Genomic DNA, 12,944 nt, shown 5'->3' with positions numbered 1-12,944 from the left:
GATTATTATTAACTATAAACGACTGAAACACATGATTATTATTAACTATAAACGACTGAAACACACGATTATTATTAACTATAAACAACTGAAACACATGATTATTATTAACTATAAACAACTGAAACACATGATTATTATTAACTATAAACGACTGAAACACATGATTATTATTAACTATAAACGACTGAAACACGTTATTATTATTAACTATAAACGACTGAAACACGTGATTATTATTAACTATAAACGACTGAAACACATGATTATTATTAACTATAAACGACTGAAACACGTGATTATTATTAACTATAAACGACTGAAACACATGATTATTATTAACTATAAACGACTGAAACACATGATTATTATTAACTATAAACGACTGAAACACATGATTATTATTAACTATAAACGACTGAAACACATGATTATTATTAACTATAAACGACTGAAACACATGATTATTATTAACTATAAACGACTGAAACACATGATTATTATTAACTATAAACGACTGAAACACATGATTATTATTAACTATAAACGACTGAAACACATGATTATTATTAACTATAAACGACTGAAACACGTGATTATTATTAACTATAAACGACTGAAACACGTGATTATTATTAACTATAAACGACTGAAACACGTGATTATTATTAACTATAAACGACTGAAACATGATTATTATTAACTATAAACGACTGAAACACATGATTATTATTAACTATAAACGACTGAAACACATGATTATTATTAACTATAAACGACTGAAACACATGATTATTATTAACTATAAACGACTGAAACACATGATTATTATTAACTATAAACAACTGAAACACATGATTATTATTAACTATAAACGACTGAAACACGTGATTATTATTAACTATAAACGACTGAAACACATGATTATTATTAACTATAAACGACTGAAACACATGATTATTATTAACTATAAACGACTGAAACACGTGATTATTATTAACTATAAACGACTGAAACACATGATTATTATTAACTATAAACGACTGAAACACGTGATTATTATTAACTATAAACGACTGAAACACGTGATTATTATTAACTATAAACGACTGAAACACAAGATTATTATTAACTATAAACGACTGAAACACGTGATTATTATTAACTATAAACGACTGAAACACACGATTATTATTAACTATAAACGACTGAAACACAAGATTATTATTAACTATAAACGACTGAAACACATGATTATTATTAACTATAAACGACTGAAACACATGATTATTATTAACTATAAACGACTGAAACACATGATTATTATTAACTATAAACGACTGAAACACGTGATTATTATTAACTATAAACGACTGAAACACGTGATTATTATTAACTATAAACGACTGAAACACGTGATTATTATTAACTATAAACGACTGAAACACGTGATTATTATTAACTATAAACGACTGAAACACATGATTATTATTAACTATAAACGACTGAAACACGTGATTATTATTAACTATAAACGACTGAAACACGTGATTATTATTAACTATAAACGACTGAAACACGTGATTATTATTAACTATAAACGACTGAAACACATGATTATTATTAACTATAAACGACTGAAACACATGATTATTATTAACTATAAACGACTGAAACACATGATTATTATTAACTATAAACGACTGAAACACATGATTATTATTAACTATAAACGACTGAAACACGTGATTATTATTAACTATAAACGACTGAAACACATGATTATTATTAACTATAAACGACTGAAACACACGATTATTATTAACTATAAACAACTGAAACACACGATTATTATTAACTATAAACGACTGAAACACATGATTATTATTAACTATAAACGACTGAAACACGTGATTATTATTAACTATAAACGACTGAAACACATGATTATTATTAACTATAAACGACTGAAACACATGATTATTATTAACTATAAACGACTGAAACACATGATTATTATTAACTATAAACGACTGAAACATGTGATTATTATTAACTATAAACGACTGAAACATGATTATTATTAACTATAAACGACTGAAACACATGATTATTATTAACTATAAACGACTGAAACACATGATTATTATTAACTATAAACGACTGAAACACACGATTATTATTAACTATAAACGACTGAAACACATGATTATTGTTAACTATAAACGACTGAAACACGTGATTATTATTAACTATAAACGACTGAAACACATGATTATTATTAACTATAAACGACTGAAACACATGATTATTATTAACTATAAACGACTGAAACACATGATTATTATTAACTATAAACGACTGAAACACGTGATTATTATTAACTATAAACGACTGAAACACGTGATTATTATTAACTATAAACGACTGAAACACATGATTATTATTAACTATAAACGACTGAAACACATGATTATTATTAACTATAAACAACTGAAACACATGATTATTATTAACTATAAACGACTGAAACACACGATTATTATTAACTATAAACGACTGAAACACATGATTATTATTAACTATAAACGACTGAAACACATGATTATTATTAACTATAAACGACTGAAACACATGATTATTATTAACTATAAACGACTGAAACACATGATTATTATTAACTATAAACGACTGAAACACACGATTATTATTAACTATAAACGACTGAAACACATGATTATTATTAACTATAAACGACTGAAACATGTGATTATTATTAACTATAAACGACTGAAACACGTGATTATTATTAACTATAAACGACTGAAACACATGATTATTATTAACTATAAACGACTGAAACACGTGATTATTATTAACTATAAACGACTGAAACACACGATTATTATTAACTATAAACGACTGAAACACATGATTATTATTAACTATAAACGACTGAAACACATGATTATTATTAACTATAAACGACTGAAACACATGATTATTATTAACTATAAACGACTGAAACACATGATTATTATTAACTATAAACGACTGAAACACATGATTATTATTAACTATAAACGACTGAAACACATGATTATTATTAACTATAAACGACTGAAACACATGATTATTATTAACTATAAACGACTGAAACACACGATTATTATTAACTATAAACGACTGAAACACATGATTATTATTAACTATAAACGACTGAAACACATGATTATTATTAACTATAAACGACTGAAACACATGATTATTATTAACTATAAACGACTGAAACACATGATTATTATTAACTATAAACGACTGAAACACATGATTATTATTAACTATAAACGACTGAAACACACGATTATTATTAACTATAAACGACTGAAACACATGATTATTATTAACTATAAACGACTGAAACACACGATTATTATTAACTATAAACGACTGAAACACATGATTATTATTAACTATAAACGACTGAAACACATGATTATTATTAACTATAAACGACTGAAACACATGATTAACATTAACTATAAACGACTGAAACACATGATTATTATTAACTATAAACGACTGAAACACGTGATTATTATTAACTATAAACGACTGAAACATGATTATTATTAACTATAAACGACTGAAACATGATTATTATTAACTACTAACGGTAGATCGAGCAAAGTCAGTGCCGCATTGTAGCTTTTCCACATAAATATGATGTCGTGTTATAGCCTGTGTTTTACGTTTCACGTAATTGAGCCACAAATAAACTTGTAAAACTGTTGTTAAACATCATGATTGTCATATATTACATTTCAGCTTCATCAGCAACAAGATACAAATCTGTGAGAGACAAAGAGGCGTTTAAGCAGCTCTGAAAACAAACCCCACGTGTGTCTCGCACAAACACGCTCGTAACAAACAGCGAGTGTCACAGAATCATCATTTGTTCATGAATCGAGCTGAGGACGTGGAAAAAGCCCATGACCTACACGTACATGCGTCTCACTGTGTTAAACTGTGTCGAAATGTAACATGTTTACGGGTTTTTCACCTAAACATGAGGCGGATTTTCATAAAACAGCAGCGTTTTACAGTTTGTGATTCGGTGAATGCATTTCTGCAGCTGAATAAGGAGAAAGAGTGAGACATTTAATAAGAAGCTTCTTAAACGCCTCTTTGCCTCTCGCAGATTTGGATCGAACAGTTTCAGAAGTTTATCTACCGCTCAAGTGCATGAAAAATAAAACATATGCTACATATGAAATATTAAAATCTAATCTCAATTAGGTTTTGTGTTAAAGTCGTGAAGCCCTTGTTTGATTGATTTGTTTTCTTTGATATGGACATAGACACAGATGGGTCTGATGTCGGTCTCATAGAGACAGCTCTTCACGTCTAATACAGAGATCCGTGAGAACAGAGATGAATCTGCTTTTTACCACCTGAACCTGAACCTGCTCTGTGAATAAAAGATGATTCCTGGTCCTTGAACGATTCCGACCCACAGGCGCCAAACGCACCTTATTTTGTTCATCAGTTTGTGGAGTTTGTTTTCAGCGACTGAGGCTCCATGTTCTGATGAACATGAGGAGCGAGGCAGAAATAAAACCACCTCAGCTTTGAGGTTCAGCTCCTGCAGCTCAAACCTGAGCTTCACTGATGCTTTAGGAGCAAACTTAAAACCCACCGGTTTCTGGGCGACGCAGCACCAGCAGATTAAGGTAAAGCTCTGGACATTCATTACAGGGACGATCCCTCATTTTGAACCTTTTTAGTTCAAATGTGACGAAATGTGTATTTGTAGCATCACGGTCGTCACAAACTGATCCTGAGTCAGATCAACAAATCACGTTACCATGCCGACGCAGAAGGCGGTGAAGAGCAGGAACCAGGGCAGGTCTGTGCAGCTGCGGTCCTCCAGGGGGCGCCACTCTCTCTTAGGCCTCTGCCAGAAACAAATCACAACACGGCTTTAAACACGGGAACAAGGAAACACGGGAACAAGGAAACACGGGAACAAGGAAACACGGGAACAAGGAAACACGGGAACAAGGAAACACGGGAACAAGGAAACACGGGAACAAGGAAACACGGGAACTAGGAAACACGGGAACAAGGAAACACGGGAACAAGGAAACACGGGAACAAGGAAACACGGGAACAAGGAAACACGGGAACAAGGAAACACGGGAACAAGGAAACACAGGAACAAGGAAACACGGGAACAAGGAAACACGGGAACAAGGAAACACGGGAACAAGGAAACACAGGAACAAGGAAACACGGGAACAAGGAAACACAGGAACAAGGAAACACGGGAACAAGGAAACACGGGAACAAGGAAACACGGGAACAAGGAAACTCCGTTGTAAATATAAATAAATAAATAATAAATAAAAAAGGAAGTGCCTGAGGCGTCCGCTCTGTCCCTGCAGAGAAAACAAACCTGAGTGTCTGAACAGACGTCATGTTTGCTCTGAAAGCTGAAGAAGGAGCTCTTTCTAACCCACTCTGGACACGCCTGTGCTTTTCCTAACGATAACGTCACGGGCAAAAGCGCGTTTGGCTACGAGGACTTTATTCAACCTTCCTAAAGCAGAGGCCGCTCGCCAGGAGTTGGTTTTTCTCTCCGGCGACTTTCACCAAAACAGTGTTTTCTGTGACTCTGTGTCTCTGATGGATGTTTGTGAACCAGAACCTGAACCAAAGTGGCTGGCCCCGCCCACCAGGACCGGCCCCGCCCACCAGGACCGGCCCCAGGCCTGGCCCCGCCCCACCGGGACCGGCCCCGCCCCACCAGGACCGGCCCCGCCCCACCAGGACCGGCCCCGCCCCACCAGGAAACAGCGACTGCACTTTATATCAGAAGTGTCTCATAGTGATTAACCTCTTACTCCCGCCTTAACAGAGCACATTTTCTCCCGTTCGGCTTTACCCAAATCTAAAGCTTCTCGACCGGAGTTCACAGCCTCTGGACCAGAGCAACGCCTCATTTGAAAGCTAAGACCTTCAAAACTGATCCTCTCTGTTTGTAAGTAAGAAGCTTTTAGATTTGGATAAAACCAAACTGGAGAAAACGTGGGGGTTAAGAGGTTAAACCTTCAGTCTCAGCCCTAACCCTTGAGCAAGACACTCTCTGGGACAGAAGGACATTGTCTCCTCAGTCCACTCTCTGGGACAGAGTCTCCGCTCTCTGGGACAGAGTCTCCGCTCTCTTGGACAGAGTCTCCGCTCTCAGGGACAGGGTCTCCACTCTCTGGGACAGAGTCTCCGCTCTCAGGGACAGGGTCTCCACTCTCTGGGACAGAGTCTCCGCTCTCTGGGACAGAGTCTCCGCTCTCTGGGACAGAGTCTCCGCTCTCTGGGACAGAGTCTCCGCTCTCTGGGACAGAGTCTCCGCTCTCTTGGACAGAGTCTCCGCTCTCAGGGACAGGGTCTCCACTCTCTGGGACAGAGTCTCCGCTCTCAGGGACAGGGTCTCCGCTCTCAGGGACAGAGTCTCCGCTCTCTGGGACAGAGTCTCCGCTCTCTGGGACAGAGTCTCCGCTCTCTGGGACAGAGTCTCCACTCTCTGGGACAGAGTCTCCGCTCTCTGGGACAGAGTCTCCGCTCTCTGGGACAGAGTCTCCGCTCTCTGGGACAGAGTCTCCGCTCTCTGGGACAGAGTCTCCACTCTCTGGGACAGAGTCTCCGCTCTCTGGGACAGAGTCTCCGCTCTCTGGGACAGAGTCTCCGCTCTCTGGGACAGAGTCTCCACTCTCTGGGACAGAGTCTCCGCTCTCTGGGACAGAGTCTCCGCTCTCTGGGACAGAGTCTCCGCTCTCTGGGACAGAGTCTCCACTCTCTGGGACAGAGTCTCCACTCTCTGGGACAGAGTCTCCGCTCTCTGGGACAGGGTCTCCGCTCTCTGGGACAGAGTCTCCGCTCTCTGGGACAGAGTCTCCGCTCTCTGGGACAGAGTCTCCGCTCTCTGGGACAGAGTCTCCACTCTCTGGGACAGAGTCTCCGCTCTCTGGGACAGAGTCTCCGCTCTCTGGGACAGAGTCTCCACTCTCTGGGACAGAGTCTCCGCTCTCTGGGACAGAGTCTCCGCTCTCTGGGACAGAGTCTCCGCTCTCTGGGACAGAGTCTCCACTCTCTGGGACAGAGTCTCCGCTCTCTGGGACAGAGTCTCCGCTCTCTGGGACAGGGTCTCCGCTCTCAGGGACAGAGTCTCCGCTCTCTGGGACAGAGTCTCCGCTCTCTGGGACAGAGTCTCCTCAGTCCACTCTCTGGGACAGAGTCTCCGCTCTCTGGGACAGAGTCTCCACTCTCTGGGACAGAGTCTCCGCTCTCTGGGACAGAGTCTCCGCTCTCTGGGACAGAGTCTCCGCTCTCTGGGACAGAGTCTCCGCTCTCTGGGACAGAGTCTCCTCAGTCCACTCTCTGGGACAGAGTCTCCGCTCTCTGGGACAGAGTCTCCGCTCTCTGGGACAGAGTCTCCGCTCTCTGGGACAGAGGGACAGAGTCTCCGCTCTCTGGGACAGAGTCTCCGCTCTCTGGGACAGAGTCTCCGCTCTCTGGGACAGGGGCCTGCAGAGGGACAGGTCTCACACTCAGAGCTGCTCTCGCTTTAATCGCTTTTATCGCTTCTTCTAAAGGAACAAAGCGCGCCCGTGACCTGCGTGTGCGCCGCGTGTGCGCCGCGTGTGCGCCGCGTGTGCGCCGCGTGTGCGCCGCGTGTGCGCCGCGTCCCGCCGCCTCTCGGTCCCGGACAGGCTCGGTTCTGACGGTCCCGGGCGCGGACCTGGGCCTGGGCCGCAGGAGGCGCGTGAGGAGCGCGCGGTGCTCGGATTAGCGCGGCTCTAATCTGGGCCTGAGTCCTGAGTCTGAGTCCTGAGTCTGAGTCCTGGGCCCGGATTAGAGCCAGAGTCGGTGGCAGGTGTCGGTTCCGTTCCTCTCCCCGCACGTACGTACCTCCGCGCTGCCGCAGCATCCCATCGCAGAGCCCCGGCAGCAGAGCCCCCCGGCGGCAGAGGAGCAGGAGGAGGCGCTGCTGATGCAGGAGGAGCAGGAGGAGCAGGAGGAGGACACGGAGCGCTTCCTGTGGCCGCGTCAGGCGCTTTGGCCAGGAGCATGCGCAGAGCGAGGCATTTTAATAACGCGGATACAAAGGGCTGCAGTACCGCGAGCGGCCACTGAAGGGACGTGTACGGGCAAAGGGCGGCGCTGTGGAGCCCGTTTATACAACGGTTAAACCGCCTAAAAGAGACGTTTCATCAGAATCATGTTTCTGTGTCAGATAATAATGAAGCTCATCCTTATATTAGTTTGTGTTTAATATGGTTTTATTATTATTATTTAAAACTTGTGTCATTTAAATGTTTCATATAAGAAATAAAGCGTTTTATTCATAAAAATGGATAATAAATTGCTGGTATTTTTGATGAACAAATCTAAATTAAAGCCGCAAGCGGCATTGAACGGCCCTGGTGCCTCCATCACCGCACCTACAACCCTGCAGGGGGCGCCAACGCGGCCACTGCGTTCTATTGATTGGTCTCTTGTTTCCTGATGAACCAGACTTTAGCCTATAGGAGTGTCCGTGTGGGGGCGTGTGGGGGATCAGCCTATAGGAGCGCCCGTGTGGGGGCGTGTGGGGGATCAGCCTATAGGAGCGCCCGTGTGGGCCCGTGTGGGGATTACCCGGTAGTATCTGGTCTGGCTTTGGCCGCTGCTCTGTCGTTTGTACTCCTCCATCTCTGGGTCTCCTGCTCTTCGTCCTGTTGCTCCGTCTCCGTGAGTCAAAGACCTGATCCTCCAGACCTGATCCAGACCGGCCTCAGAGGGTGGTCCTCAGAGGGTGGTCCTCAGAGGGTGGTCCTCAGAGGGTGGTCCTCAGAAGGTGGTCCTCAGGGCCCCGCCCCACTCCGCCATGGCCCCTGTGAAAAAGTCGTATGTGAGGAGTCGTCCAACATGTGTAGGATTAAAACCCCTAACACTCCAGTCAAGGAAATGTTTAGATTTGGGTAAGGCCGAACTGGAGGCCCCTTTGTATTGAAGTGTCCGGTATCTGCGTCCAAATCTAAAAGCTGGACTGGAGCCCATGGGCCAGGGTGACGCCTGTGAAAGCTCAGACCTAAGACCTAAGATTAGTCCTTTAGTCGTCTCTTTACAGCAGAAACAGCATCATAGAGCCTGGAAACAACAAGACAAAGGATCATTATTAAAAACACTAAACGTCTGTGTTGATGAACAAACAAGAAAAACCCTAAAAAACACGAATCCAGATAAACTCTGGTGAAGAAGAACTATAGTTTGTGGTAATGTCGAGAAAACAAAACATGAGGGAAAGAAAAGGAAATCTCTGACTGCACTTTTGGGTATTATGACTATTTTTACTTTTACCCCATACTCCCGGAGCACCCCCCACAGGGCACCACGAGGGCCCCGGACCCCATACTCCCGGAGCACCCCCACAGGGCACCACGAGGGCCCCGGACCCCATACTCCCGGAGCACCCCCACAGGGCACCACGAGGGCCCCGGACCCCATACTCCCGGAGCACCCCCACAGGGCACCACGAGGGCCCCGGACCCCATACTCCCGGAGCCCCCCCCACAGGCACCACGAGGGCCCTGGACCCCATACTCCCGGAGCACCCCCCACAGGCACCACGAGGGCCCTGGACCCCATACTCCCGGAGCACCCCCCACAGGCACCACGAGGGCCCCATACTCCCGGAGCACCCCCCACAGGGCACCACGAGGGCCCTGGACCCCATACTCCCGGAGCACCCCACACAGTGCACCACGAGGGCCCTGGACCCCATACTCCCGGAGCACCCCACACAGTGCACCACGAGGGCCCCATACTCCCGGAGCCCCCCCCACACAGGGCACCACGAGGGCCCCGGACCCCATACTCCCGGAGCACCCCCCACAGTGCACCACGAGGGCCCTGGACCCCATACTCCCGGAGCACCCCCCACAGGCACCACGAGGGCCCTGGACCCCATACTCCCGGAGCACCCCCCACAGGCACCACGAGGGCCCCATACTCCCGGAGCACCCCCCACAGGCACCACGAGGGCCCTGGACCCCATACTCCCGGAGCACCCCCCACAGGCACCACGAGGGCCCCATTCTCCCGGAGCACCCCCCACAGGGCACCACGAGGGCCCTGGACCCCATACTCCCGGAGCACCCCCCACAGGGCACCACGAGGGCCCCATGCTCCCGGAGCACCCCCCACAGGGCACCACGAGGGCCCCATACTCCCGGAGCCTCCGCACAGGGCACCACGAGGGCCCCATACTCCCGGAGCACCCCCCACAGGGCACCACGAGGGCCCTGGACCCCATACTCCCGGAGCACCCCCCACAGGCACCACGAGGGCCCCATACTCCCGGAGCACCCCCCACAGGGCACCACGAGGGCCCTGGACCCCATACTCCCGGAGCACCCCCCACAGGCACCACGAGGGCCCCATACTCCCGGAGCACCCCCCACAGTGCACCATGACGACGTGGGCAGAGGCCCGACCACCAGGCGCTCACATTCATACCCAACCCCAGGCCTGCCAACAGATTCTTGCTCATCTACTTTCTGTGGACAGCGCCCTCTTCTGGAGGGAATCACAGAGCGTTTAAACACTTTAGAATCTGCTTTCTGAGGACGGGGGAAAAAGAAAAATGGATGGGAGACCGTTTGGTAACACCAGGAAGCCTGGGGTGAATGTGGTGTGTGAGTGAGTGGTTGGTGGTGGTCGGAGGGGCCGATGGCGCAGACTGGTTGCCTCGCTTCCGTCAGTTTACCCCAGGGCAGCTGTGGCTACAACAGTAGCTTATCACCACCGAGTATGGAGTGAATGAATAATGACGACAATGTAGCGCTTTGAGAAACTTGTTAATACAGGCTTGTAAAGCGCATTACAAGTGTAAGGCATCAAGAAAAAGAAACAAAAACAAAAACAATCTTCTTTCTTTAGATCCAAGTTCTGATGCCGTCGGTCCAGGGACCGGATTAAAGGAAGTCACTTGGATGAATCTAGTCATTTTTTCACTCATTTTCATGACCAATATTTTCCCACATTCTGTGACGTTGCAGATGAACCTGATATTGTAAATGTGCAGATCGTCCAAACATTCTGTTTTCTGGTTCCCAGCCCAGATCAAAGGCCCTTAAAGTGCTCGAGGAATGTGGAAAATACTGTCAGAACATTTAGGTCAATTACGACGTAAACACCGGCGTTTGGAGAAAGTGATGCTTTAACCTTCGTCTTTTAACGGTAAGAAAACTGTCCTTTCACTGAACCCACGTCTGCACTTCCTGGTTTACTTTACATCGCTGTTAAAACTCCGTCGTCCACATTTTTAAAGCCCGTAATCCAACGTTAAAGTTTCTCAGGACTAAAGTTAGTCTTTAAGGAGCTGTTCCTACAGTGGCCAGCAGGAGGCGCTGCAGCTCCAGGCCTGGGTTTCACTGTTTCTGTTTCATGTTTCAAAGCTGAGTCTCCAACATCGATCTTTTATTATGGGAGTAATATCTGAGCTTTAGATGGAAGTAATGACACCTGTAAGTGTAAGGTGTAATAACGACGCACAAACAGTAATAAAGGCGTAAAACCTGTGTGTTTAATGACGGCCCGCGCTCAGAAACACGTCACAACACGGCATTAAACACATTTAAAGTCATTATATTGTGCCTAAAATCAAGGCCTTAAATGTCAAACACTGGCCATGGATCTAAACCTCTCTGAACATTAGTTTCCATAAGAGCTAACACATGTTCTGCTGCATTCTCCAGTTCAGCTTTACACAAATCTAAGGGTTTACAGCCTCTAGGCCAGAGTAACGCCCATTTGAAAGCTAAGACCTACGAAACGCATTGTAACTTTTTATTGCAGTTTTTAAGCGTTTTGGTCACTTTTGAATCGCAGTTTCGTGGCTCTTTCCTCGCTCTCTTGTTGATTTGGTTTCGCTCTTTTGCTTCTAGATTTGGGTAAAGCCAACCTGGAGAAAATGCCCTCGGTCAAGGCGGGGGTTAAGAGGTTACATCATGCACTTTAATGTGTAATGAGAGGACTCTAACTAAAGCCGCTCTCACCTCCGCTGACGGTCAGAAGTGTCCGGCCCCACAGGCGTCCGAGATGAACCAGACTCGGGAGGATTCAGTCGAGTGGCCCGTTCTTTTTGTCGGGGGTTTGGAGACTCTGCGCAGCTCCAGGACGGAGCCAGACCTGGACCCCGGTCTCAGAGACGAGTCAGATCCATCCCCGGGATTCAGTTCAGTTTGGGATAAAGTCTCGAGAAACACGCTCGGGTTAATCCACGGAGATCCAATGATTAAACCAGGACTAACCGAGGACTAAAAATGATCCAAACCAGGTCCAAACCAGGTCTAAACCAGGTCTAAAGCCGGACTAAAGTGTAAAGCTCTCCCTGGGTCCGGGTTGAGTCCGGTTGTAGTCCCGGAGCGTCAGAGACAGTGGAGGCTTTGTCCCGTTGTTTATCACTGTACCAGCCGAGCTCTGTCTCAGCATCTCCCCCCCCCCCCCCCCCCCCGGCCCCCCTCGCTCCCCCGTGGACCCCCCCTCCCCCCCCCCCCCCCCTTCAGTCCATCCACAAAAGGAGCTGCCAACTCTGCGTCGAAGCCTCATTCTGCTGATGAGACGAACGACTAAATCCAAAGACTAAAAACATGTCCGTTATTTCAGAAACTAAAACTGGCTCCAGCAGAGACTCGTTTTTATAAAGTTCTCCCTGGGCCTTTTAGCAACGCACATTATAGAGTTCATGAACACTGAGGTGGGACTGAGGAGGATCAGACTCACATGATGGAACTGTTTATCTGGAGTTTGGGTGAGTTTAGAGGAAGCTCTGATGAAGAGCTTGATCCAAACATTAGTTTCTTTGGCGTAACGGCTCGTCTTCATCACTGCCCCTCGACACA

The 12,944-nt window shown here is 45.6% G+C and overlaps 1 protein-coding gene across 2 annotated transcripts in view; it reads right to left on the bottom strand.

Moving 5' to 3' along the window:
• slc44a1b (solute carrier family 44 member 1b) overlaps window positions 1-8,874 on the bottom strand; it is a 42,503-nt gene extending 33,629 nt beyond the window's left edge. Inside the window, exons 1-2 of one of the 2 annotated variants that reach the window (XM_079582361.1) lie at window positions 8,698-8,874; window positions 4,868-4,957 (exon numbers count right to left, since the gene is read on the bottom strand). In XM_079582361.1, the coding sequence (XP_079438487.1) occupies window positions 4,868-4,957; window positions 8,698-8,751 (144 nt within the window). In that variant the 5' untranslated portion in view covers window positions 8,752-8,874. Of the gene's footprint in view, window positions 1-4,867; window positions 4,958-7,968; window positions 8,241-8,697 lie in introns of those variants that run through there. The other variant, XM_079582362.1, reaches the window with a different exon arrangement.
• Between the last annotated feature and the right edge of the window lie 4,070 nt (window positions 8,875-12,944).

The sequence above is a fragment of the Gobius niger genome (assembly GCF_951799975.1).
Source record: "Gobius niger genome assembly, chromosome: 24".
Lineage (NCBI taxonomy): Eukaryota > Metazoa > Chordata > Actinopteri > Gobiiformes > Gobiidae > Gobius > Gobius niger.
Note: the sequence above shows the minus strand (reverse complement) of the source record. Positions and strands in the feature narration are given on the sequence as shown.